A 26,558-nucleotide genomic window follows, 5' to 3' on the forward strand; every position below is an offset into this window, starting at 1 on the left:
ATCATTAGCTTTCCTGCACATTTTTTTCTTTAAGAAAGAAGAACATTTCAAAACGGTACTATAGTCATTCCCTAGTAAGTGCCCTTGATGAACAACTAATCTTGCAGCAGCCACAACCATAATGGCAATTTTCAGTATGCAGTTTTGAACTGAAGTTATTTGGGTTCTTGGGTTATGCAATAAGTGAATCTAGCCCATAACAGGGTCACTGAACATGACAAACTGATGAATTCCACTCTTGGTGAGCCTGAGATGGGAATTTGTGGGTTCATCAAATCTCAAAAAAGACCCTACAGGAGCTCTTTGTAACAGACAATGACGAGAATAATAAACAAAGCAACATTGTCATTCCATTCATTGCAGCATATCGGAAAAGCTCAGGAGGATCTTCAGCCTACATAACATACATGCACACTTCAAACTGAAGAATACATTAAGGCAGAAGCTTGTCCACCCCAAGGACAAAACCAGACAGAAACTGAGCAACGTGGTATATGCAGTACAATGCAGTGAGCCATGCGCAGATCTGTACATTGGGGAAATGAAATAACCACTTCATAAACGCATGGCACAACATAGGAGAACAAACACATCAGGACTAGATTCAGCAATCCATCTGCATTTAAAAGACACAGGGCACTCTTTTGAAGACAACATAGTCCATATTTTGGACAGAGAGTCTCGCTGGTTTGAAAGAGGGGTTAGAGGCCATCTATGTCAAAACTGAACAGCCCTCTCTCAACAGAGGGGGAGGGATATGACATCATCTATCTCCAGTCTATAACAGAGTCCTTTCAACAGTTCCAAGAAGGCTCCACACCCATTTGCACCACTCAGATGACCCTGATGCACAGATAAACCTCCAGGTGACCTTAATGACCTGCTAAAAGAATGCAAATGACCAGCTGTCTTCAAGGAGCATAAACCCTTCCATTTCCCACCATTAAGTCAGAGCTGAAGAAGCTTCTTGGATGAGAAGCAAAATGCCTGTTAAAAAAAAACCAGTTGCTTCTTGAAAAAGCACCTTTGGGACAACCTGAATGTAATATGACCTGAATGACTGAAAATCTTCATAAGCAGCCTTCATGATGAATGAAATGGCTCCAGTAGTTTCAGTTTTATATTTATGCATTTTCACAAGGGCTTTCTTCACTTCCATAATGTACAAAGCTTGAAAATTTGAGATTATCCATTCCAATAATAAGGAGGACCAAGAATTTGAAAGTTATTTAGCAGAGATTTAGAAAGACTTATTGTATGTCTATGTGGACTGACAGTAGATCACTGAATAGGATTATGGTGGGAAAGTGTGGGCGTTGGGACGCATTCTCCTCGGCTACATGCCAATTGTAATAAAATTATTTTCATTCAAGCATTGCATATCTGAAACTTTGTACTCCTTTATAGTTAGATACATAACTATGCAGTACTTTACTAGTGCCATAATTTCAATGTTTGTGAAATTCCCCAGCACCTAAGAAGTCAAGTTTTTGAGTTTTAATTTTTCAATTTATCAGGCAACAATGGAATGAGTTAGAAAATGTTTATATGTTTGAATAGCCTTTTCAGCTCTGATATTCTCTAGATTTTTAATAATTTAAGTACTTTTTTCTCTTGAAATCTGAAATATTGCAGAACTTTACAACAGGCAGACGCTTAAGGCAACCCCCCACTATAATAAATATGACATAGGCAGCTCATATGCTAAGTGTAGCCTGGCAATTTCTCATCTTCTATGCATTGAAAATAAAAAAGGTTCTATCATGTTTTCCTGAAAATAAGTCCTAGCCTGATTTTTAAGAATGCACCTAATGCAAGCCCTACCCCCCAAATAAGCCAAAGTGAAGATTGTCATCAGCCCCGGGGGTGGGTGGGCATGGCCAGCACTGGAGGCTGCGAGGGTGCAAGGGCCAATGGCGTTCAGCAGCAGCCACAGCCTGTGCAGTGCAGGTGAGATGATTATCTGTCCAAGCAGCAGGCGGAGGCAGAGGCATGGGGAGGCAGGTGATCTGGATGTGCCACACTGGTTGCAGGCAAGCCAAGAGATGCAAAGATGAGCTTCCCATGGCTGGCCGCCCACTCCGGCTCTCCGTCTTTTGGCTTGCCTGTGGCCCGCATGGCATGTCCAGATTGTGTGACTTTCCCCCGTGCCTCTGCCTCTGTCTGCTGCTGGTGCCACCACATGAAGATGAGCCTGCCCACTCTGGCCTACCAATTCTTGGCTTTCCACAGCCTGTGTGGTGTGTCTGGATTACATGCCTCCCCCCACCTCATGCCTCTGCCATCTGCTGCTTGGACAGGTAATCAACTCACTTGTGCTGCGTGGGCTGCAGCTACTGGACACTGTCAGCCCCCACACTGCCTTTTGTGCACATGCCAGTGGGTGGGCTGCCTAACTGGGCTGATCACCTGAAATTGTGTTTCCCCAAAAATAAGCCCTAGTGCTTATTTTGGAGAAAACAATATAAGACCAGGTCTTATTTTCAGGGAAACACGATATGAACACAGGCTCTGTATTTAAGAGTAAAAATATGTTTTTCTGAAGTATAATTATTTTTTATATAAAAGGTCAAAGAGCTTGTGATCAGATTGGTGGAATGTAACATAAGGTAGAAGTACAGTTTTCTTTAATGATGCTAAAGTTTATTGATGTCTATCAAATAAATTTACAAGCATTATAATTTATTGGTAGGCTAATTAAGTTATTTTATCTTTTGTTCAAGAAAGAAGGTAAACTAAAACTTCTTGTTCCAAAGATCTCTAATAGTCTTAGAATAGTTAAATAAGCAATTTCAACTTCTAATAAGTGAGATTAATGAACTCAGTGTCCTTAAAAGCCTCTGCCATAGTTGAGAATGCAATGGTTTTCCTTCATCTTCTGGGCCTGAAGTGCATGGGAGGTTGCTGTCTTGTAGTTTTCTTGTGAGTAACTACCATCCAGAGGACATGTGATTATTTTCCTCTGCTCTCCTTCGCCTACTTCCTGCTCTTTGCAGTGATCATCATCTCTACTCTTTCATATATATGCTTAGTTAACCATGTCTCCCCAGAAGTTGTTACATATTAATTTCTGAGTCTATTGTTGCTTCTTAAACTATATAAACATATTTTTTTAATATGGAACTTGAAAGTCACTAAGTACATTTTAACAGATTGTTTTTAAAAAATGTGGGTCTGAGCTTACTTTTGTATTATCTTTTGACTACACGAGGTTCTGTTTTTCCCATAATGGTTTTGGTGTGTGTGTGTATACACATATATACACACACACAATCTTAGATTTTAATTTGTATTTATTGTTAGTACCCACCACACCTTATATTTTAACTTTTTTGTATTCAATGTTTTATTTTTATTAGATACCATGAGTGCTTGCTTAAAAAAGTTATGTCTAAAATGCATATTCAAATAATAAAACCTTCAAATAATAATTGAAGAATATTTTAATACCTATAAAATATGTATCTCTCTGGATGTTTGATCTTCTGTAAAGGACAATTCAAGGGCTTATCTCAGGAAATACAGTGAAATTTTGGTTTGTTTTTACAGTGTGCCCCACCACAAAATTTGTGTAAGAAATAAATTGGTATAAATTTACCACTACTCATATATTTGATTAGATGTGTATATTTTTTTAAAAAAGTTGCCTTATAACTTGTTAATTAATCCAGGCTGAAAATGACTATCAAGAATAAAAATATTTTCCTAAACATGCACACAAGCCCATACATTCACACATACAATGTTGTGAGTTACACAGCAACAAAATATGTAATATGTGTACTTCTGATCCAGAGATTTACCTCTGAAGATCACAGACATGCACAGCAAAAAAACCCTCTATATATACATAGAAAAAGATCAGAATTTTCAAAATAAGATTTTTCCAATTAATCGTTATTAAATTAAAAATTATAATTCAATGAAATAGTTTTCTGATTGCTTCCTTTAGATCCAGTTGCTTTCCCAAAAGCAAAGAATGTTTCAGTCATATTTTATATTTTATATATGCTTTTCTAAAAAATAATAATTAGTATCATTTTACATACATTACAGTACTCATTAAATATCCAACTTTGTAAACCTAGTGATATATGCAGAAAACAATCAATTTATTAATTGTGGAACTCTGTCTGAAATTAGTTTGTCGTATGAAGTCTCATGGGTTTTAGAAAGACAGGATAGCTCTTCTATACGACCTCATTGTACTCTATGGTAGAACACATTATTTGCATGTAATCAGTCTTTGAGGTTTTTCAATAGGATTGAAAAAGAGGGTTGAAACAATGGAACTGATAATGGAGCAGAAAGAAACCATTTGGTATATGGTTTACATATATTTATATAAAGTTGCATGTTGAATATCAGAAATAAGAAGGTTATTGGTTCAAGAGATTCAAGAAGTTTTCATTTGAATTAATTATTATGCTTAATTGTAAGGTCATTACTATCTTAACGTGGTGAGGGCTAGCATTGGTTAACTGGTTAACAAATATTTAGTATCCCCTTTCACATGACAGACTGTAACTAAGGAAAATAACAGAAAGTGTTGTTTTAGTCATGATGGTAAAGATCCAGTTTTAGACAGCCAGTGTCACAAAGTGATTAAGAGGAGGAGAGGAGGGGGTCAAGCTATTTTCCAAAGCACCTGAAGGCCAGACAAGGAATAATGGGTGGAAACTGAAAAAGGAGAGATTCAACCTGGAAATAAGGGGAAATTTTCTGACAGTGAGAACAATCAACTAATGGAACAGCTTGCCTCCAGAGGTTGTGGGAGCTTCGTCACTGGAAGCTTTCAAGAAGAGACTGGACTGCCATATGTCAAAAATGGTGTAGGGTGTGCTTGGGCAGGGGGGTTGGACTAGATGACCTACAAGGTCACTTCCAACTTGGTTAATCTGTAAGATACTAGGCAAGGACTGAGAAAGCCCAACTAGTCTACCTTCAGCTAGGAAAGGAAAATTCATTAATTATAGATAGCATTTGTTGTATTCAGTGGTTCAAATGTCAGCAACTGGCATTCCATAAAGTTGTCTGCAAACTCTTGGCAAGTTGGTTACAGTATTTATCTTTATCCAAGTTATAATTTCAACACTTATCTAGGTTTACCGTTAATTTCAACACTTTTCAAGTGTTGACAAGTGCACATATTACATCCATATGCTCACATACATGTGTACGCTCACACAGATTTTCAACATGATAGTTTTACAAAAATGATAAACACGTAATTCTTTGCACAAAGCATTAGAAAATACTGTGATATTTTATTATTAAAAATGCTGCTGAAAAGTTTATACATATGTGTCCAGCCATATATATCTTCTGTCCTTACTTAAGGCAAACCAAAAAGAAAAAAATGAAGAAATAATAATAAAAGAAACCCTGCGTGCCTCTTAAGGTTAAGAAGAAAAAGTCTGGGATTTTTTTTTCTATTCTTTAAAGTATCCTTTGTTGTTATTATTATATAATCCTTTGAAGAGCCTAAAAATTTCCATTTATAAATCATACATCTGTCCCGATGTATTAAATTATTAAAGTGACATCATCTTCATTGATTTTTAAAAGCTAAAATCATTCATTTACAGAAATGGTTTTATCCAAATGTCACAAGCCTGACACATTACTGTACATATTGCTAGCAGAAAACAACTGGAAGTACTAAACAAATACCATAATTCACATAACAAACATACCCATCTGAATAAGATGCCATCGTTTTCCTTATTATTCCCCTCTGAGTCATGAAGAAGTGTTATGTTTTAGTCATGATGGCAAAGATCCAGCTTTAGACAGCCAGTGTCACAAAGTGATTAAGATACTGGGCAAGGATTGAGAAGACCCAATTTCTAGTCTGCTTTCAGTTAGGAAAGCTCATTAGGTGACTTCGTGCCAATCCCTACTTTTAAGACCAATCAATTTCACAGGGTTGTTTTCATGGGGAAAAGCTGGAGGAGGGAATGTTATGTATGCTGCCATGAGCTCCTAGAGGGAAAGTGAAATATAAAACTAACAAAATAAATACATTACAATTACATTTTTTAAAAAAATCAAGGAATGCATTGAGTTTCTTTGAGTATTGGGTAAAAATTGGAACTGTTAAAATTTTACCTGGAGGGAAAAGGAAAGTATGTACTAATTTAATTTTCTAAGATGCAAGATCATGTTCACAATTCTATTAGGTCTCCAGCTGTTGTTTGCTACTCTAGGAACCTGTTTTCTGTCTCTGAATCAGCATGAAGCTGTACATATATTCCATACTCCATACCCAGCAAAACATCAAAGTAGCTATAAGTTAGAATAGCTCACACTATCTATTTTAAAGCAGAAGGCATCCTGTGTTAACATTATGTGATATCACATCACATTTATATTTATTATTACAAAGATGATAGTATAGCAGTGTTGTGCCTTCCTCAATAAAAGACAAACAATAGAATGTACACACCAGGAAAGATATGATCTTGTGCAGAGCAACTCTGTTCAAATATCTTTGGTTTCTACTTTTATAAACCATTTGTAACTCACTGATAATAATTTCTACTTTTATAATGTCTAATTTATTTTGATTGATTTTCTTTAGAATTGTTTTTCAACTCTATACAGAGATGCCAGGCATATTGTTGGAACAGCTGCATTTCACATCACACTTCCCTGCATTTGTAGATAATGTGAATAATATTTTCTTATAGAATTAATAATGATGAATTATGAAATGATCCAACCTCTTCAAAACAACTCACCCATTATACATTAATAGGGTTCCTCACTTGCTTTCTGTGATATCAAGCTTAAGCTTGATTAAAATAGGTCAAAAGTTTTAGCTACTGATCCAGCAAGAACTTAATTAATGGGAAAATAATATCACCCTTTGTCTAACTTGTGTGATCTCCCTGTTCAACGTAGCTATATCAATTCCCCTTCTTTGCATAACCTTTTCTGCCATCTGCTAGAGCAGGCAGAATCTTATCAAAGAAAAAAAATGCTTTAGAAAGTAGGCTGTCTGAAAGAAGCCAAGATTCATGGCACATCGGATACCAAGAACAAAGTTCCTAGATCAACTGAACAAGCTTGTTGAAATTCTTCCAATTTGTCTCTGTGTTGCAATATAATGGACGCTAACACAAGGAGGAAGGAAAATGATGGGATGGGGTAGTAGGAGAGATTTCTTTCCTTTAAGGGAGGAAAAATAAAATCCTGTTTCCTATCTACGGATGCCTTAACATGCATCTATTCAGCCTGTGAAGGAAAATCTAGCAGGCCACATAGCCATCTGTGTCCTTTGTACAATACAACATGTTTTCCCAGAAATGAAACATTAGGAAAAAATCTTTCATGTTTGGATCATCAGTAGTAATTAAGAAGAACACCCTCCTTTAGGTCTGGGAGGAAACATAGGTGGTATGATTAATGCTTATACACATAGATCACAACTGAAAGCACAATCTTTCTAAAAGCTTTTTTCAAACTGAAAACATCAATAAAAGCTTCTTTTTTAAAACTCACAGCTATGTACACTTTTTTTTTTACAAAGTACCTTAAATATAGTTCAGGCTGGCAAGTCATCACTTTGCACAGAACTATACATATTTACTGCATAGTCAGTCCTATTTTTTTTAATAATAATAAAATCTTATTTCCCCATTCTGGATTACAGCTTCTTAGGATGGGTAAAAGCCCATGATGACGTCTTTTGTATAACAAGGGCCATTCATGGTATGGCACATGTAGAACATCGTGTTTTTTTTTAATTTTATTTATTCAAAGGAAAAAAAAGAAGAAACCCTATACAGTCACTGGCTTTGTGTTTCAAAAGTTTTGTTTCTGTTTGTTACGCTCAGTATATATCCTTTTCTAGGAGACTTTCTTCATGCCTCAACTCTTATTTTCAATCAAAGTGGTTGAGATAATAAAGCGGAATCCTAATAGCAATGTACACATTTCACATTTCACAGGGCTTGAGAGGGTGATCTTTCTTGAATATCAGAGTTCCTATGGAAAGGATCTGAAGAAAATTATGACCGTTCTGCTCCTTCACCTTTTAACTTTTCATTTCCACAAATTTCTTGATGGAGAATATGAATCCCCCCCCCTTTTTTTTTCCTTATGGTTAATCTTCCGGGTGGTATGTGATGACTGAGCTATACTCTAGTGGTGGAATGTCCATGAGGCAAATTAGTACTGTTCTGTCCTCCACTGAAAGTGTTGAAAGTATGCAAAGGTTGCATTCCTGTTAATGTATTTGGAATCATGGTTATGGTATTGGGTGTCATGAGTGGAATATCATCTGGAGATCTTCTAAGAGTCAGGGTGTAATCAGGTGGACAGGTGAGTCTCAGAGTATCATGAGCTTGGAGTGACTCACAGTCGTGATCATGCTCCAGCTGTTTCATCTGCAGTGACATAATTTCTTCATTCTGTATATGGGCAATATCATTGGTTGTGTTCCTTTGGGGACTGGGGCGTCGGTGCGTTTCATGACGTCGCTTGTCTTTCTTATAGTACAAGGCCGCAAATGCCAAAATGTTGAGGAATAATAAAGATGCTCCTACAGCAATAGTAACACTTAGCTCTGTAGAATAATCTCTCTTGTTTTCTATCAGAACACTTGTATCCTCTGGGGAGGTTTTCTGGGTGTCTTTTGAATGCTTTGGATTGTTGCTTGGAGTCATTAATGGGCGTTTGGTGGTAAACTTCCCAGGAGAACGTCGGGTAACATAAGGGAATGATGTCATATCAGGCGGTGGCACCTTAGTTGTCGTGGAAACATACTGGAATATTTCATTCAAATTGTGCAGGTGTGGTACAAGTTCTAACCAGAAAGCGACTTTTGTTGCTCGGTAGTGATCTCGAACTCTGGGTTTCAAACCAATGTGCAAATAAAGTTGGTCTTTTGGGTTGTATTTAGACCAAGCAACTTCTTCAAAACGATTAGGCTTTGTATGGATGAATTTTGTATCTTGGGGAACAGGCTGGTTTGGATCCCTAAAAGTATACAAATAAATAATATTAAAAACAATCATCTTACATACTCAAATGTATTGCAAGAGCTAAAGTCAATTTCCTTACAATCGTTATTTGATGATATTTTGAGTTTCAAGGTTATGACTAAAGAGCACAATCTGTTTAGATCAGACTTGCCCAAAATATATGCTCTGGATACATTTTATAATACTTGTACATTTGTCTAACATATGAAAGTAATACTTTAAGTTACTTTTTTTTTTTTAAAAAAAGCAACTTTTCAGGGATTTTCAATAATAGCTCACAAATGCAGATTTCAATAATAGGCATGGACACAGGCATCCAGAAAGTGGGTAAAGTGTCAGGTGTGAAGGACCAAGTCTACGTGTGAAGGTTCAATTAAACTAATTTATTGCTAAAAGTTTATGCACCTACTTAAGAGTTAGATAAGGTTCAATGACACTCAAAAGAAATTAGACTTAGTTTCTTTCTTCTTCTTTATAGATTCTAGGCTTTTTTTCCCCCTTTTCACTCAACCCCAGGTTTTGCCATCCCTTCTCCTACATAAAGGGATGAACTACAAATTGTGACATCACTGAACAAACTTCATGACTTGGCAACTTGAATCTTATTTGGGACGCTAGTATGAAAAGGGGCTATTTTGTGATGATGAGTTGTATGTTTCCTCAAAATTATTTCCTTGTCATCTTATTATCTCATCACAATCTAACAGATTCTGAGTTGCCCATGTACACCCAATTAAAAATATGTTTATAAATAACCATAAAACACATGTCAAGGAGGTGTCATGATTTAAATGTTCTTTCTGAAAGAGCCCAGTTTGCAACATATTCCAGAAGGTGGCATATCCACCTCCTCATGCAAGAGGTCATTCCAAAGGGCCAGAACTGCCACTGAAAAGCATTATTTCTGAAAACTCTCCATGACTTCTTGAAAGTGGAGAACTATCTGCTGCTTCTCCTAAACATGATTGTAAGAGGTACAGTGGAAGATGCAGCTCTCTAGATAGCTTGGCACTAAGTCATAAAGCATTAACATCAGCAATTTAAATTTTACCTACAAACTAACAGGCAGCTAATGCAGGACTCACAGTACAGGTATAACATGCTCCCAACAATAACTACTGATAAGTGTCCAGTCTGTACTAAATGACGCTTCAAGTACGTTTTTAAAGGTAAAGTCATTCAGTTATTACTATGGCTTACATCAACTAACTATGAACATATAAATCTTTTTTTTTTAAAAAAAGGCTAAAAATGGCAAATCTTGAAAGTTGTAATTACAGTGTTGGATATCTCCCTTGTAAAAACTAAGAATTTTGAAATAAAGAACATTAAATGTTTTGAGAATAGAATGGATTTTTTTTCTATTTTCTCTATACATACAGTAGTCTTTACTCATTTCCTTGTCATAGGAAAACTAGTTCTCCCCCAATGGGGTTTCATTTTAATTATAGAGGGCTGTTAAGGCAAATCACAATAAGTATCAAGCCTTTTTTTTTTTTTTTTGCTATGTTCACTACTGCTTTTGTTGGAACAGCAGCAATTTGTATTAATGGCTACTGAAAGAGAACATGTTTCCAATGTCAATAATTAGACCTGCAAGTATAATTGGTATAAAAGCTACAACTATATTTCTGCAACAAATTGTTTCAGGCAAAGGTATCAAACCTGCTATAATGCAAATCACCATCAATACTGTATAAATATAACTTCATTTGAAATTATTCAGGCTACATTGTATGTTTCCCATTCAGTTACCCTTCTGAAATTGGATTGTACATTGTGGATATCTGTATTAGATTTTGCCACTGGGAATACTGTACATGTTGAGAAAAAATGCAGTGTATGTAAATTTCTCTTTTAGATTTATAGATTTTTAGATCTAGGTTTTTAGTTTTCTGGTAGCTATATAAATCATATTCTACCTTCTGATCGGGCGTACTATGGACTATCACTCTCTACTTTAATTGGATCCAGTAAAAAGTATGGATGTGATATAAACAGTGCTTGGCTTACATATTCCTATACAAAAACAGTTATAAGAAATTTTGATGGGATATTCTCATACCATACTAAATATTTTTACAATGGTCTTGCTGCTCAATATAAAAGGGTTTTGTACAGTTTCTATTAATTGTTAAACAGGTTTCAAATTCCTTGCTTTGATTTCCATGTTTTGACTATATGCAATAAATAAATAAATGGCATCTATCTGCCAACCTACTACCTACCAAACACATGCACCAATGCACAACACTCATTTTGCTATATACAAAAATAGTTGTGGATTTTCACATTTTTATTAATCCCTAGAATTTAATTCAGCTTCAGCTGGACAAAATGGCTCTTGCTCAAATCAAGTTCTTCCTCTAAGAGAGAAAGACAAAGGGTTGATACAAATGGGTGGGTCAAAATTTACTCCCTCTGAGTTTCTATCTTTTTCCCAAAGAGAGGAAGGAATATTTCAACTTCAATTTGTGGCTCTATCATTATTAGGGATGTCTTGAGAGTTCTTACATTGGGTTTCCCATGTCTCACTTACTTAAGAAGAAGCTTGTAATAGGAACTTTAAAATGCATTCTGGAAATAAGATAGAACTCCTAGTACAATGATGGCAAACCTATAGCACGCGTGCCACAGGTGGCACGCGGAGCCATTTGTCAGAGCACGCAAGGCGCTGCCCTGTCAGCTGGCCAGCGCGCATGCGCACGCTGGCCAGCTGAGTTTACCCTTTTTAAAAGCCATTTTTCACCCTCCCCAGGCTCCAGAGGCTTTATAGGAGCCTGGGGAGGGTGAAAAGAGCCTCCCCCACCCCCTGAAGGCCCTCCGGAGGCTTCATGAGCTTCCCTGAAGCCTCCGGAGCGCAAAAAAATGGCCCTATGGGCAAACCGGAAGTTTGGGAACTGACTTCCTGTTTACTCGGAGGGTCATTTTGACTGCCCCAGGGACTTCAGGGAAGCCTCTTGAAGGTCCATGAAGCCTCTGGAGGGCTTCCGGGGGGGAGGCTGTTTTCGCCCTCCCCATGCTCCTATAAAGCTTCTGAGTCTGGGGAGGGCGAAAAAAGCATGCAAAAATGGGAGGGGTCATGTCTGTAGTGCACACATGCGCACTGGCGGGGGTCACGCATTGCATTATGGGTGCAGCACGCCTGCACACGACCCCCCCTGCGCTCCCCCCACTTATGGCACGCGAGCCATAAAAGGTTCGCCATCGCTGTCCTAGTATGTTTGAATGATTTCACTTAGATACAAAGTGCTGTCAGCTTTAGTTACAAGTTGAGTAAAAGAGATGAAAGGGAAACAGGGAATTCTTGCTATGTTCTTCTACATAAATTGAATTTAATTCCATGAGGCAGATCAGTGGGATTCATTATGATGTCCTTTTATTAGCCACAGTAACAATAGCTTCACCCTGTTTTTTAAGAATTGAAGCAAAATAATTTTTATTGTATTGTATTAGTATTTTATAAAAAAACATTTTTTTACAAAATACTGTTCCTGAGGCAACAATTACAGATTCTTCTTTAAAATTGAACAAATATGTGACTATATTTGGTGCATTGCAACTTTTGTGCAGCATTCTGTCTTCTGTTATAAGCTTTATTATTTTTTCCTCTGGTTTCTCTTGATACATAAATGTTTTTTCAATAAGGCAGTAAAATGCATAATGTATTACACTGAATTGCACTGAGTGTTTTCTCTCTCACTCCCTCACTCTTCTGCGTGGTATATAAAATGTACTTGTGGTTTGAAATATCCATAACTACTATAAAATTCTCCCAAGGTTTTCTATTGTTTACTACTATTAAAAGTAGAATTTAATAGTTCAGAATGTTAAATTTACACAGTCACAGAATTTAAGGGAGAATTTCTATAAAATGTTTTATAGATGGTATTTAGATCCTAAAAAATTATCATGCATGTACCCAAATGTTCAACCAAAATGTTGGAGATGCGGGTGTCTAGATGCTACCTTTTTTCATGTATGGTGGACTTGTAACAAGGTTAAAGCTTTTTGGATAAAAATATGGTGGGTTATGCAGAATGTATTTAAGAAAAGAATACAATTCACTCCACAAATGTTTTTATTGGGTATAGTTAAGGATTTTACCAAAGGGGAAACAAAATTGGCCTTGTATATGGTTACAGCAGCTAGGTTGTTGATTGCGCAACATTGGAAAAAAGACTTTTTGCCGACAATTGATCAATGGATTCAGAAGGTGGCGGGGTTCGCTGAAATGGCAAAAATTTCAGCTTTCTTAAAAGCTCAGAAACAGGAGGATTACACACAGGAATGGGCAAAATGGATTGATTATATACAGAATAAATACCAGACTAGGAGTTATTATCTAGCCTTTAGGTAAGAATGTTTAGACCGATAGATGATCAGAGTAAATAGTATATGGGATGTTTGGAATTGTTAGAGTGGTATACAGCGGAAGTCAGGGGGGTGGGTTTGTGTGGGAGGTGGGGGAGGGTTAGGGTGGAGGATGGGGCAATATATATGTATGAATAAATTAGAAGATGGGACTAATGAAACATTGTTAGGCTAGGAGAAATTTATATTAAGAGTTATAGATGTTAAATTAGCTTAGAAAATGATCAATGTGTTATTATTAATTTAAGAGAAATTTATATAGTGTTTGTTGGGAGGAGAGGGGTTATGAGTAATCTATTTTAAGATGGGGGAGGGGAGGGGGTAAAGTGTTTGGTATAATATTTGAATGTGAATTTTTGCGGGGGGGTTGGGGGGGTATAGCATTTGTATGAGATTTATATTGTGTGGAGGGGGGGGTGAAAAGGGGGAAAATTTGTTTGTATAAAACTCTTTTAATAAAAAAAAAAAAGTAGAATTTAATTTTAGTAATATTGCATATTAATCTAATAAGATTTTCCTTTGAAGTAAGATCTCCTAACATTCAAAAGTGACTCATCGTGCTTATATCTGAGTTAATCACAACAGGTAGTCCTCCACTTACAAAAGTTCATTCAGTATGGCACTGCAAACACTGACTTATGACTGTTTTTCACACTTACGACTGTTGTAGCATTCTTAGTCACGTGATCAAAATTCAGATGCTTGCAACTGACATGCATTTATGATGGTTGCACTGTCTCCAGGTCATGTGATCACTCCAGGTCATGTGATCACCTTTTGTGACCTTCTGATAAACAGTGAATGGGGAAGCCAGATTCACTTAAAAATCATGTAACTAATATAACATCTGCAGTGATTCACTTAACAATGGTGGCAAGAAAGGTGATACAATGAGGCAAAATTCACTTAACAAATGTTTTGCTTAGCAACAGAAATTTTGGGCTTAATTGTGGTCATAGACCGAGAACTACCTGCATAGGACAAGATTCCTTTAATCTATGCATTTTGCTCTAAAATATGCAAATAGTATATATGTTCCTAAACAAAGAATTCTATTTGTTTTGGAAAACAGTCACTTTGTCCTAACTCAAGTAATATACACTCTACAAGCACAGTTGGTATCCCTCCTGTGTTAGGTGGAAGCAGCCAGTCAAATTCAGAAGATTCTGAAAAAAATCTAATATCTCCCTATTTATTATTTTTATGGGAAAAATGGTTGGAGGCCAAACTGGGATTGATCTATCTGTCCATTCATCCATATATCCATTTTTCCATCCATCCAAAATTTAAGAATGCTGCTTAAGTTTAGTAGTCAAGGAAGAAGTATATATCACTTTTTAGTGTAGAGAAGGATATGTTCTCTCCTGGTTTCTTTGTGAAACAGAAACAATTGCTTTCTTTTTGTGATGGTATGTACTATGCCAGTCTGACTTTCTTAAATCCTATGAAATCCACTTAAGCTCCTGAATGAATCAGGACACTATGTTTTTCTCTGAACTGTCCAATATTGCTGCATACCATTTTCTGCACTGCAGTAGAGCTGCGGTTCTGAAAGCTTGGATTTGCCATAAAGGTTCATTGGAAAGATTTATGGGCCCTTGGTGCACTGCAAGGACCTTTCTTAAAATTCAATACTAAGACAAGAAAAGAGAACGAAAAAGAAAGTTTCAAAATCTGAAACAAAACAACAACCATCACTGCTATCTAGAGGGGAAAATACTGCATTATTAATTAAGCTATTTATATAAAATGTTTTCTGTTAGCTTTACTGGTAAGTTCCTCTGACCTAATATATATATGTATAATCTTTTACCCTTTAATTTTAAAAAGGCAACCAATTAATCCTATAAAGAAACCAGTCCTGATTAAATCATTTTTTTCTTTATAACACATTATATGCCCTAGGTGTTATGGGAATATGAAATAGTGGGAAAACAAGGCTGAAATAGACAAACTAACCACATTGTTGCTATCTATGAAACAATTTAATGTGACAAAGGTATCTCTTAGCCATAGCAATATCTGTCTACAGAAATCAAATGTGTTTGATTACTGAATTATATTTTGTATTGCAATTCTTCCAAAGAAATGTACTTTTATTGCCAGAAGTTGAATGGCAAGAAATATGATCTGTAGTCCTAATAATACCTATGAATGGTGAATCTGCTTTACTGCCTTGCCTCTTTTAAACTGGGTTGGTGGGACAAGGCCTATTTTTGATAAAGATGATTACATTTGACTGTATACAGTTATGAACTATACCTTCCAAGGTCCTGAAAGCTATTCAGAATAATTTGTAAAAAGAAAGAATAATGAATCCTAATCATGTCGTATATATAGTGGCCATAGTCCCAAAAATCTACATCATGTTAAGCTAGCCTTGCTTGTACATTATATTGGGAAAATACTGCTTTCCTTCTACAGCAGAGTGTCCACTGTGAAAAAAGGGCAGGTCCAATGAGAAGGGTTTTATAAGCATAACAAAAGAGAAGATGTTATCATTATAACTGTATCATTATAAAGCAATGATATGCTTAAAATGTTAGGTGTCATCCTACCCTGTTTTGGCGAAGTTTGTCCAATAGGTCATAACAACCGCACTGAGCATGACATCATTCTTTGAAAAGTTGCAGTTGAATAATTCAGTAGGACCGATCATGGGGATACCAAACACATAAGGGACTTCATCACCATGTGCAGAATCAGCCCAACTGGGTTTCATTTCACTTTGGCAATGGTGATAAAATGCATAGAAGTATGTTGGAGAACCATATTGAGCATGGAGGTCTGCTGTGGCAACAGCTGGTGCAACCCATTGGTGGTCAGTAAAAAGTGCTACCAGGGTCTTCCTTCGTGTTTCAGGATTCTCCTTGTCTGCCCAATCTGTGTACATGAATTTAATGGTTTCTCTTAGAGTATCTTTCCCTTCTGGATAACCATATAGATTGTCCACAAAATTAGATACGGAAAAATCAAAATCATTTGGAGATATGCCTTCTTCATTATCCACAATTCCATCTACAAATTTTAAACCTTCTCCTTGATTTACACCTAGCATTATATCATAGTTGAGAAATTCTCCCTGTTCCATTAGAATCTGTGGATCATCTGGAATTACATCCCCATCAATCACAGGCCCAAAGGCAATGTGGTATGTAGCTGGTGTGATTGTTTGCTGAATGAGTTCTTTGTAGTTCTTATTCCGAAAACATTCAACTAAGTCTGTAGTGTCCAAAGTGTTGCAGCCCACTTTTTCTGCCAAAATTGCAGTGTACTTGGCAGGCTGGTAATTCACTGCCCAGCTGGACAGGGCTGTTCCACTTTGTATGATTGCTTTTTGGAACAGACCTGCAGGTGCAAAAGTGAAAATTAAAAAACACACACACAGATACAAAATTGACAAAGCAAAAGAAATATTTATAATATCAAGAAGAAGTACTGATTAAGTGAAAGCACAGTTCAGTTTGCTTAGAACAATGGCAACAAAACATTATTGCAGTGTACTTGCCAAATGGTAGCTGTATTTCCTCTCATATTCAATGTTCATTATATAAAAAATGAAAAATCCAATGTGAATATCTAGGAGGTGAAATTATTTCTGAAATGTACAGTACATTGAAATAATTGACTCCAATTTTCACTGAGACCATCTATGGAGCCAGATGTTACTGTCTCTTGCTAACATAGATACATGTTGATAGCAATTGTTATCTGGCAACAATAACTTTTTTATTTTTAAAAAATACCCTGTAATGCTTTTGACATTTATATCTGGGATTTGCTAAACTTCACAAAATCTCTTATACATAAGTTACTTCAAAACAGAGAACTGATTTGACAATCGAGTCTGAAGATTTTACTCAAAGGGGTGATTCAATCAACTCAATTTCAAACAGAATAGTGGAGTAGAATATTTTAATAGAATATTGTGCAGTCTAGCACAAATTTATATCTTCTTTTTTTTCTTTTGCAATATGTATGGTTGACCAATCTAATAATTGTGGCAAAATATTTGTGGATGCTGTATTTTTTAAAATGGAATTTTACTATGTGACAGAATTACTTAGTAATTATGAAGATCATTTGGTTCTGATTATTTTATTGATTTAATCCATATATTACAAAAACCCTTATTCTCATCATAGGGCAAGGAGGTGGTATGGATCTTGTATATTAGGAATAATAAAGCCAAGCTTTTTCCTCCTCCCCATTGAACAAAAACTAACTGTATATGATCAAATAAGGTCTGAGCAAGTGATATAAAAATTGGAAAGAACTAGCAAAATTTGCAATATTAGGATTCCTGGATATGATGTTTTTACCATGTTTGATTCCCCTCATACAAATGTTAATAAAAAGGACCATGAGTAGCATGACCTTAATAACAACATCAATATAAAGTGGGAAAAAGGAAGCCATATTAATAATGGCAGAGGCTAGGGACAGAGGATTTGGAATATAAAATCTTGCTTTGGCATGAGCCAAGAGAGAAAATAGGAAGCTATGAAATGTTGCAAGTATAAAAGATTCAGGTAGAAAAGAAAAAGGATGGATTTGAAGGAAATAAATAATGAGTTGCTCTTTTATAAAAGTGTTAAATGTATCAATAAGCTATAGAGTTCTTTCTGTGGCAAATTAACCAACAAATGTGCTCAGTAAAACAGTACACGATGATTTGCTAAAAAACTAACTTCCGTTGAAAACAGAAACATACGCTGAGGCAAGGTCACCATTCGGTGAGATAGGAACATCCGCTGCATAGAGTGAAGCCACAAGGAAACAAAGATAAAATCACTAGGATTCTGCAGGAAGGGTCACACTGACCCTTTGTAGTGTAAAATTAAAGGAATGATTTAGTAGATGGAGGGGAGGCTTATTAGGCCTAGCATGCATTGTGTATAAAGTATAAAACGTAGAGCTTGAGTATTGTTTTTTTGCTCTCCTTGTTCCCAATCCAACTTGGGAAGAGACTAGGAGGCTGCGCTTGCAACCGCTTTTTCATTTTTCTTAAATAAACCTTTGAATTGTAAACCAGACTTGTTTTCTGCATTGTGAGGATTTTTCGATTTTAGATCTCACAATGGGAAACACAGTCTTGTGTTCTGCCCCCTTGCACTCACCTCATTTACCTAGTCAGCAGATCTGTGGTGGCCCTGGTCTCCGGCTGCTGCTTTTAAATGTCAGATCAGCCTGCAATAAGGCTAGCCTTATTGCCGATTTGATCATTGAAGAGAAGACTGATCTGGCCTGTATCACCGAGACCTCTCTGGGCCCAGAGGGAGGTGTGCCCCTCATAGAAATGTATTCAGTGGGTTATCAAGCATAGCACCAGTCTAGATCTCAGGGCCGGGGAAGGGTGTGGCTGTTGTTATAAGAGAATCTCTAGTACAATCCAGGGACACTGCTCCACAAGTGCTCGGCTGTGAGACCCTTTTTCTTAGGTTGGGCTCAAGGGATCAGGTAACATTGCCGCTGCTGCTGTACCAGCCCCTCAGCAGCGTGGCAGCTTCCCTACCCGGGTTCCTGGATCTCACTGCAAGGCTAGCGGTGGAATTCCCCAGGCTCATAGTCCTGGGGGATTTCAACCTGCCATCCCTGGGTTTGGGGGCAGAGCTGGCCCGAGATTTCATGGAAACCATGACTTCCATGGGCCTGTCCCAGGTCATCCAGGGCCCGACTAGGAATAGTGGTCACACACTCAATTTGGTGTTCTTGTCGGAGCAGTGCCTACGTGACCTGGAATTGGTGGTCCTGTCTTTGGTCCCCTTGTCATGGACAGATCACAGTCTGGTGGCAATGAGTCTCTCAAGAGCTGTGTAGGAGACAGGACCTATTAGACGGGTCTGCCTCAGACCTGGATGGGTTCCAGAAGGAGTTGGGGATTATAACTGCAGATCTACTATGCAGTCCTGCCGAACTCTTAGTCACTGTTTGGAATAGGAAGGTGACTGAGGCTCTGGATAGGATTGCACCCATGTGACCTCTCCTCACCCATAGACCTCTCTGTGCCCCGTGGTATACAGAGGAACTGAGAGGGATGAAACACATGAGGAGACATTTAGAGTGCCACTGGTGGAAAACAAGGGATGAACTTGATCAAACATGCACAAGAGTTGCTATTAAGGCCTACTTCATGGCAATTCATGCAGCAAAGTATAAATACTTCTCCACACTAATTGCATCTGCAGATAATCACCCAGCAACCCTCTTTAAGGTGAGCCTCCTCCTCCTGGGGAAGGAGGAGATTGAGGTCCATCTGAAGGGATGCGCTGAGAATTTGCAGATTTTCTGTAAGACAAAATCGCTTGACTTCATTCCCAGTTAGGTGCAGCAAGGTTGCTAGTCTGGCAGAAGCCCCTGAGGCAGCTTCCTGCCCTGTTATTTGGGAACAGTTTGACCCTGTTGCTCCTGAGGAAGTGGACAGGATCCTAGGGAGTATGCATGCAAGCACCTGTGTCTTAGACCCATGCCCCTCTTGGCTTGTGAAAGCTTCCCAGGAGGTGACAGGCGGGTGGCCTCTGGCAGTAATTAATGCTTCCCTACAGGAGGGGGCAGTGTCCCAGCTCTTTAAGGAGGCTGTGGTCCACCCTCTTCTTAAAAAGCCATCGCTGGACTCCACCCAGTTGGATAATTTCCGACCTGTTTCCAATCTCCCCTTTTGGGGGAGGGTTGTTGAGAAGGTAGTTGTGCAGCAGCTCCAGAGATTTCTGGATGAAACAGGTTACCTTGACTGCTACCCATCATGATTCAGGCCTGGGTTTGGGACAGAAACAGCATTGGTCACATTTTTGAATGATCTCTGGCAGGAACGGGATGGGGGTAGTGCATCTATTCTTACTCTACTTGATCTCTCCACAGCTTTCAATACCACCAGCCATGGTATTCTCCTGGAGCGGCTTTGGGAGATGGGAGTGGAAGGCCTTGTGCTATCCTGGTTCACTTCCTTGTGGCTGGCATGACTGAACACTGTTTCCTTCCCACCAAAAGTGGTTCCTATTTTTCTACTTGCATTTTTACATGCTTTCAAACTGCTAGATTGGCAGAAGCTGGGACAAGTAACAGGAGCTCACTCCATTATGTGGCGCTAGGGATTCAAACCACTGAACTGCTGACCTTTCTGGTCAACAAGCTCAGCACCTTAGCCACTGAGCCACCATGTCCCTTATATTAAGTTATTGGAGTCTTTTTATTAGTTTTACTGTTTTAAATGGAGTTTATTGTAAGCCACCTTGAGTCGCCATGGGTGAATAGGCAGCAATATAAATTCAATTATAAATAAATAAAATAAATAAATACAGGTAGTCCTTGACTTATGACCATTTGTGACCATTAGAAGTTATAGACACACTGGAAAAAATAAATTATGACATTTTCTACTTATGACCCAACACAACTCTATGGTCATGTGATCAAAATTCGGACACGTGGCAGTTGGCATGTATTTATGAAAGTTGTAGTGTTTTGGAGTCATGGGATCGCTTTTAGCGACCTTCTGATAAGCAAAGTAAATTCACTTAACAATTGCATTACTAACTTAAAAACTGTACCGTTTTACTTAACAACTGTGGCAAGTAAAGTTGTAAAATGAGGTAAAATTCACTTAACAAATATTTCAATTAACAATAGAAATTTTTGGCACAATTGTGGTTGTAAATTGAACATTACCTGTAGTAATTTCTGGAACTAATTCCTACTGATTTTGCAATCCATTCTTACTTTATGACTATTACAATTATATTATTTAACATGGAGAATGGTTACCTTCTGAATAGTGAGATAATGTCAAGAGACTAACACAAGATGCTCCAGCTCCTGATCCAAAAATGGTAACTCTTTTGGGGTCTCCTCCAAATGATCCAATATTTTCTTCAATCCATCTCAGAGCTTGAATTTGATCAAGTAATCCATAATTGCCTTTTGCTGCTTGGTCTCCAGTACTTAGGAAACCTACAAATTAAAAAAAAGAAAGAAAAAAGGAAGGAAAGAATACATTAAATTCACTGGTCAAGGAATGAGTTATAGGACATGCACATAAAATATTTTCTTCTTCTGATTTCCAAAAGCTTACCATTCTACTTAAATGTAATTATAACATGAAATCAATTTTGAAGGAGCCAGGTTAATCTCCAAAACAGAACACCTCAACAAGAGAATAATTATGGAAGCCATCAAAATAGAGAAACACCCCCACAACATGAATAAACGTGATGATACCTCCCGCCTACCAAACATCTGGAAACCAGCCCTAGCCAACAAACGAACACCACCCACCACCCAAGCCGTTACAATACAAAACAACAATGCACACACAGCCAGCACCAATCAGCACCAATCTACCAATCATGATACAACCACACAACCAATCATTCCACTTACTGAAACAAAGCCAGCACCCCATCCCCTCCCACCAAGATTTACAGAAAGACGGCAGCTCTGATCCCATTTTAAGCCCAAGCCTGAAGATGGCAAGTGAGATCTTGCCGAAACGTTGCCAAGACAATCTCAATCCTACACTACAACAATACAACAAAACCAGCATATATATATATATATATATATATATATATATATATATATATATATATATATATATATATATATATATATATATATATATATATATATATATATATATATATATATATATATATATATATATATATATGTGTGTGTGTTGTAATTGTACTGATAAATAAATAAAGGGAGACTAGGATAGATCTATTTCGAGCTAATTAGCTCTCATCAGCTAGCCATACCCTTACTGGGATTAGAACCCGAGCTATATATATCTTAGGCAGGAGTTTTAACCACTAAGCCACGGGTTCTCTTCCTTATCAGTTGAGCCAGGGAAATAAGTATGTATTTGTGTTACAACCCCTGGTATGACTAAATATGGGAGGAAGGTCACTACTCCCTCTTTCTGTCCTTCGGCTTATCACAAAGACCATGCAGGCAGAAAACCATATTTTTATTTTTACTGTTGCCTTTTTATATTTGTGTTGTAATTGTACTGATAAATAAATAAAGGGAGACTAGGATAGATCTATTTCGAGCTAATTAGCTCTCATCAGCTAGCCATACCCTTACTGGGATTAGAACCCGAGCTATATATATCTTAGGCAGGAGTTTTAACCACTAAGCCACGGGTTCTCTTCCTTATCAGTTGAGCCAGGGAAATAAGTATGTATTTGTGTTACAACCCCTGGTATGACTAAATATGGGAGGAAGGTCACTACTCCCTCTTTCTGTCCTTCGGCTTATCACAAAGACCATGCAGGCAGAAAACCATATTTTTATTTTTACTGTTGCCTTTTTATATTTGTGTTGTAATTGTACTGATAAATAAATAAAGGGAGACTAGGATAGATCTATTTCGAGCTAATTAGCTCTCATCAGCTAGCCATACCCTTACTGGGATTAGAACCCGAGCTATATATATCTTAGGCAGGAGTTTTAACCACTAAGCCACGGGTTCTCTTCCTTATCAGTTGAGCCAGGGAAATAAGTATGTATTTGTGTTACAACCCCTGGTATGACTAAATATGGGAGGAAGGTCACTACTCCCTCTTTCTGTCCTTCGGCTTATCACAAAGTACAATTACAACACAAATATAAAAAGGCAACAGTAAAAATAAAAATATGGTTTTCTGCCTGCATGGTCTTTGTGATAAGCCGAAGGACAGAAAGAGGGAGTAGTGACCTTCCTCCCATATTTAGTCATACCAGGGGTTGTAACACAAATACATACATATATATATATATATATATATATATATATATATATATATATATATATATATATATATATATATATATATATATATATATATATATATATATATATATATATATATATATATATATATATATATATATATATATATATATGTGTGTGTGTGTGTGTGTGTGAAAGACCGAAATTGGTGAATGTCGACATTCACCGGTGAATGTCGACACATACCAATTTCGGTCTTTCACGGTGACATATATAACGAGTCAGCGTAACGCTTTACTTTTGCTTTTCAATTCGCGGTCCTGGAAACTACTCGTTCTAACCGCGCAGGATTGCAGTTTTTTTTTAAAAAAAAGTCCGCGAATAGAAGACGCTTAAAAGGAAGCAAGGAGCTGAGGTATTAGGGTAAGGGTATTAGGGTAAGGGTGTCGAGAGGATAAGGACATACACCAAGCGACTATGTGAATGTCGACATTCACCAGATTTTGGACTTTCACAGTAACATATATATATAATGTTGTATTTGTGCTGATAAATAAATAAAGGGAGACTAGTATGGATCCATTTCAAGCTGTTTAGCTCTCATCAGCTAGCCATACCCTTACTGGGATTTGAACCTGGGATGTGTTACATATTAGGCAGACTTGCTAGCCACTACACCACCGGTTCTCCTCCTTTAAAATAAAAAATGCTTTACAATAAAGTAGAATTAACTGATATGATCTTGTTTCATGTCTGGTCTACCTGGTAAGCCAGATGAGAGCTGACAATTTGTGAGGCTTAAGCCAAAGACATCTTTGTGAGATCCAATCAAATCCAGTTCTCTTCCCTCCAAGGAGGGAAGAATGTATGCATGCATGCATGCATGCATGCATGCACGCACTCACGCACATACATACATACATACATACATACATATATAGTTTGGGAGACAGGGTGCAACTACCCTGCAATTATTCCTCCCTCCCCATCCAGTTCATAAGTGCATAGTCTTTTATCATGGAGTAATCTCTGGATTGGGCTATCTCCTGCCTTGGAAGCCACGGTGCTAATGCCAACTTCCTCCTGCTCCCATTCCTTCTTCAGCTATACTTTTCATCACACAGATGTTGGGATGGAGGGAGGTATTATCAGTATGGGATGGGCAAGAGGAGCATTGGAAGCTCTGACCCAATTCCTGGAGATTTTAATGTCCAGATAGGGAGAAAGAAGCATAGACTTAATTCCATATAGTAAGCATAGCAACTATTGGACATTAAATGGACTTTAATGAAACATCTCAGTATCCCCCTGGACTCACAATTTATGCATGACTAGCAGATAGAGACTATGGCCTTTTCACAGTCATATGCTTTGTACCAGTTGTGAAAAACAACCCCTTTTCTCTAGGTTGTGATCTTGTCATCTAATGACTAGACCACTAAGGTTTGTTTTATATCATTCAGCCCTTGAAAATTGCATGGAAACTTTTTGATTCGGCACACAGTAGCAGATGTAACACCAGTTAACAACAATGGAGTCCCCACTGTCTGCCATCTGAAGGAAAGCTATGTAAAGGGGCTCTATACTCAAAGTACTTAGTGGGAGTCTTCTGCCTTGGAACATTAAAACCATAGGTGGTATTCTGCTGGTTTGGGCCGGTTCACACGAACCAGTAGCAGAAATTGTGGGTGGCCCCACCCCGGCTGTATGGCATCCCATTTAGGCACTTTTTAAAGCCAAAGCACATGTGCAGAAGGCTGAACGCGTGCACAGATATGCACTCGCATTTGTGAACCAGTAGGGAAGATAAGTGAATACCACCCCTGATTAAAATCCCAGGTATTATATTTTTGAAAAGTTATGAGCTTTTGGGGGGACTTGATCATTTTGCTGCCTATTTCATGATATCTTCTTCTTCTTATAGGGATGTTATTGATTTTTCTATTTTCATTTTATATTTCTAATTGTAGCCTGCTCCCAGTCTTTAAAACACCTACTCACAGTGTGAACATACGTAAAACTACCCTGTTTCCCTGAAAATAAGACCTCTCAGGATAATAAGCTCACTCTGGCTTTTGAGCGCATGCCCTCCCTTGAAAATAAGCCCTCTCCGAAAATATTGCAACACAGCAGCCATGAGGTGATGACACTCACTGCCTTCTGCACTTCAAAAATAATAAGACCTCCCTGAAAATAAGGTCGAGCACTTATTTCAGAGGTAAAAAGAAAATAAGACCCTGTCTTATTTTCAGGGAAACACGGTAGCTTCTAAGAATAATAATTCATAAATTCATTTGATTCTCTATCTTCTTCAATAATGCACAAAATAACAATTCTTTATGGACTTAGTAAGAGGTAAATAATGAAGAATAGACCTGCAAAGTACTGCACAGTTAATTTAATAGGACAAGGTTTTGAGCAAGAATGTAGGGGAAGCTAACTTTTTCACTTTGGGTACTCAGACTTCAGAGATCTCATAGTTTAACAAACCAGAAGGATTTTTTGGGGTTTTTTTTTCTGCAGAGGATGGGGAAAAGATGTAAAAAAGCATCTGGCTTCCTGTCATGTAAACCCCATTTACACTTTTATCTTGTTATCAGATTTTGAAAATGGAAATGAGCCATGTTTGCAGGTGGCCTTGTAATTCAAAAAGCTGTCAAATTCATAAGCTTCAGATTTTCTTTGATTTGCTGAAAGCAATTCGCTTGGAACAGTTTGAATTCCACAGTATATAGCTCTCTAAGTCATAATTTATCATTTTTATTATCAAATTCTCAAGTTTGATTTTTTTAAAACTTTTTTTTACTTCACAGGCATTATTTCTACAAGCCCTTTCAGAATTGCTGCATTAATATAAAATGTAATGTAACTGATGGAAAATTCAGACTTCATCACTCCCACTTGAAACACTTGTAGGCACCCAACAGTTGAAAAGGTGTCATCCATTAGCATTTGTAAATTATCATAACGGTAAATATAGAGCAAGCTGTCAACTGGAAGCTAAAGAGATTTTTGAGAGCTTTCTGTTCCACAGAGATATTTTAATGTTATTGCTTGTTGTTTGATATGGATGAAAGATCGGTGATTCTGAGAAATAGGAGATTATTTGAGTTGAAAGGACATTATTTGAAATTTAGGTGGCCTGCCTATCTAATGTAATAACACAAAGTTAAGACTAATATACATTTTCAAAATCATTTTCTTAGGCATGCCATATTGAAGGTTTGGAACAGGTTTAAAGCAAGATTGAATCCCAAAATTCTTCTATGATTGTCATTCCAAGAACCTTTTTTTTAGAAGACAAATGATATTCACACCGACTTGATTGACCTACAGTGATTAATTGATATTTTTTGATGGAGAACTTAGAAAAGCATTGGAAAAGGAGTCTTTTACTTTACTTTTACTTTGCCCATGATTTGTTTATGCTCATTTGACAGAAAGATTTTAATTGGATAAGAAGAATTTTGACTTTACAA

General features: G+C 37.3%; 1 protein-coding gene across 3 annotated transcripts in view; it reads right to left on the bottom strand.

Annotated features, from left to right (window-relative positions):
* Nucleotides 1-3,474: 3,474 nt before the first annotated feature.
* The window catches only part of NLGN4X (neuroligin 4 X-linked), a 204,168-nt gene continuing 181,084 nt past the window's right edge, over nt 3,475-26,558 (bottom strand). For all 3 annotated transcript variants that reach the window (XM_081946794.1, XM_081946792.1, XM_081946793.1), the window contains 3 exons: nt 21,126-21,311; nt 15,923-16,712; nt 3,475-8,985 (listed from right to left, as the gene is read on the bottom strand). In XM_081946794.1, the coding sequence (XP_081802920.1) occupies nt 8,142-8,985; nt 15,923-16,712; nt 21,126-21,311 (1,820 nt within the window). In that variant the 3' untranslated portion in view covers nt 3,475-8,141. The remainder of the gene's footprint in view (nt 8,986-15,922; nt 16,713-21,125; nt 21,312-26,558) is intronic.

This window comes from Natrix helvetica (assembly GCF_964273705.1).
Source record: "Natrix helvetica genome assembly, chromosome: 3".
In the NCBI taxonomy this organism is placed as follows: domain Eukaryota; kingdom Metazoa; phylum Chordata; class Lepidosauria; order Squamata; family Natricidae; genus Natrix; species Natrix helvetica.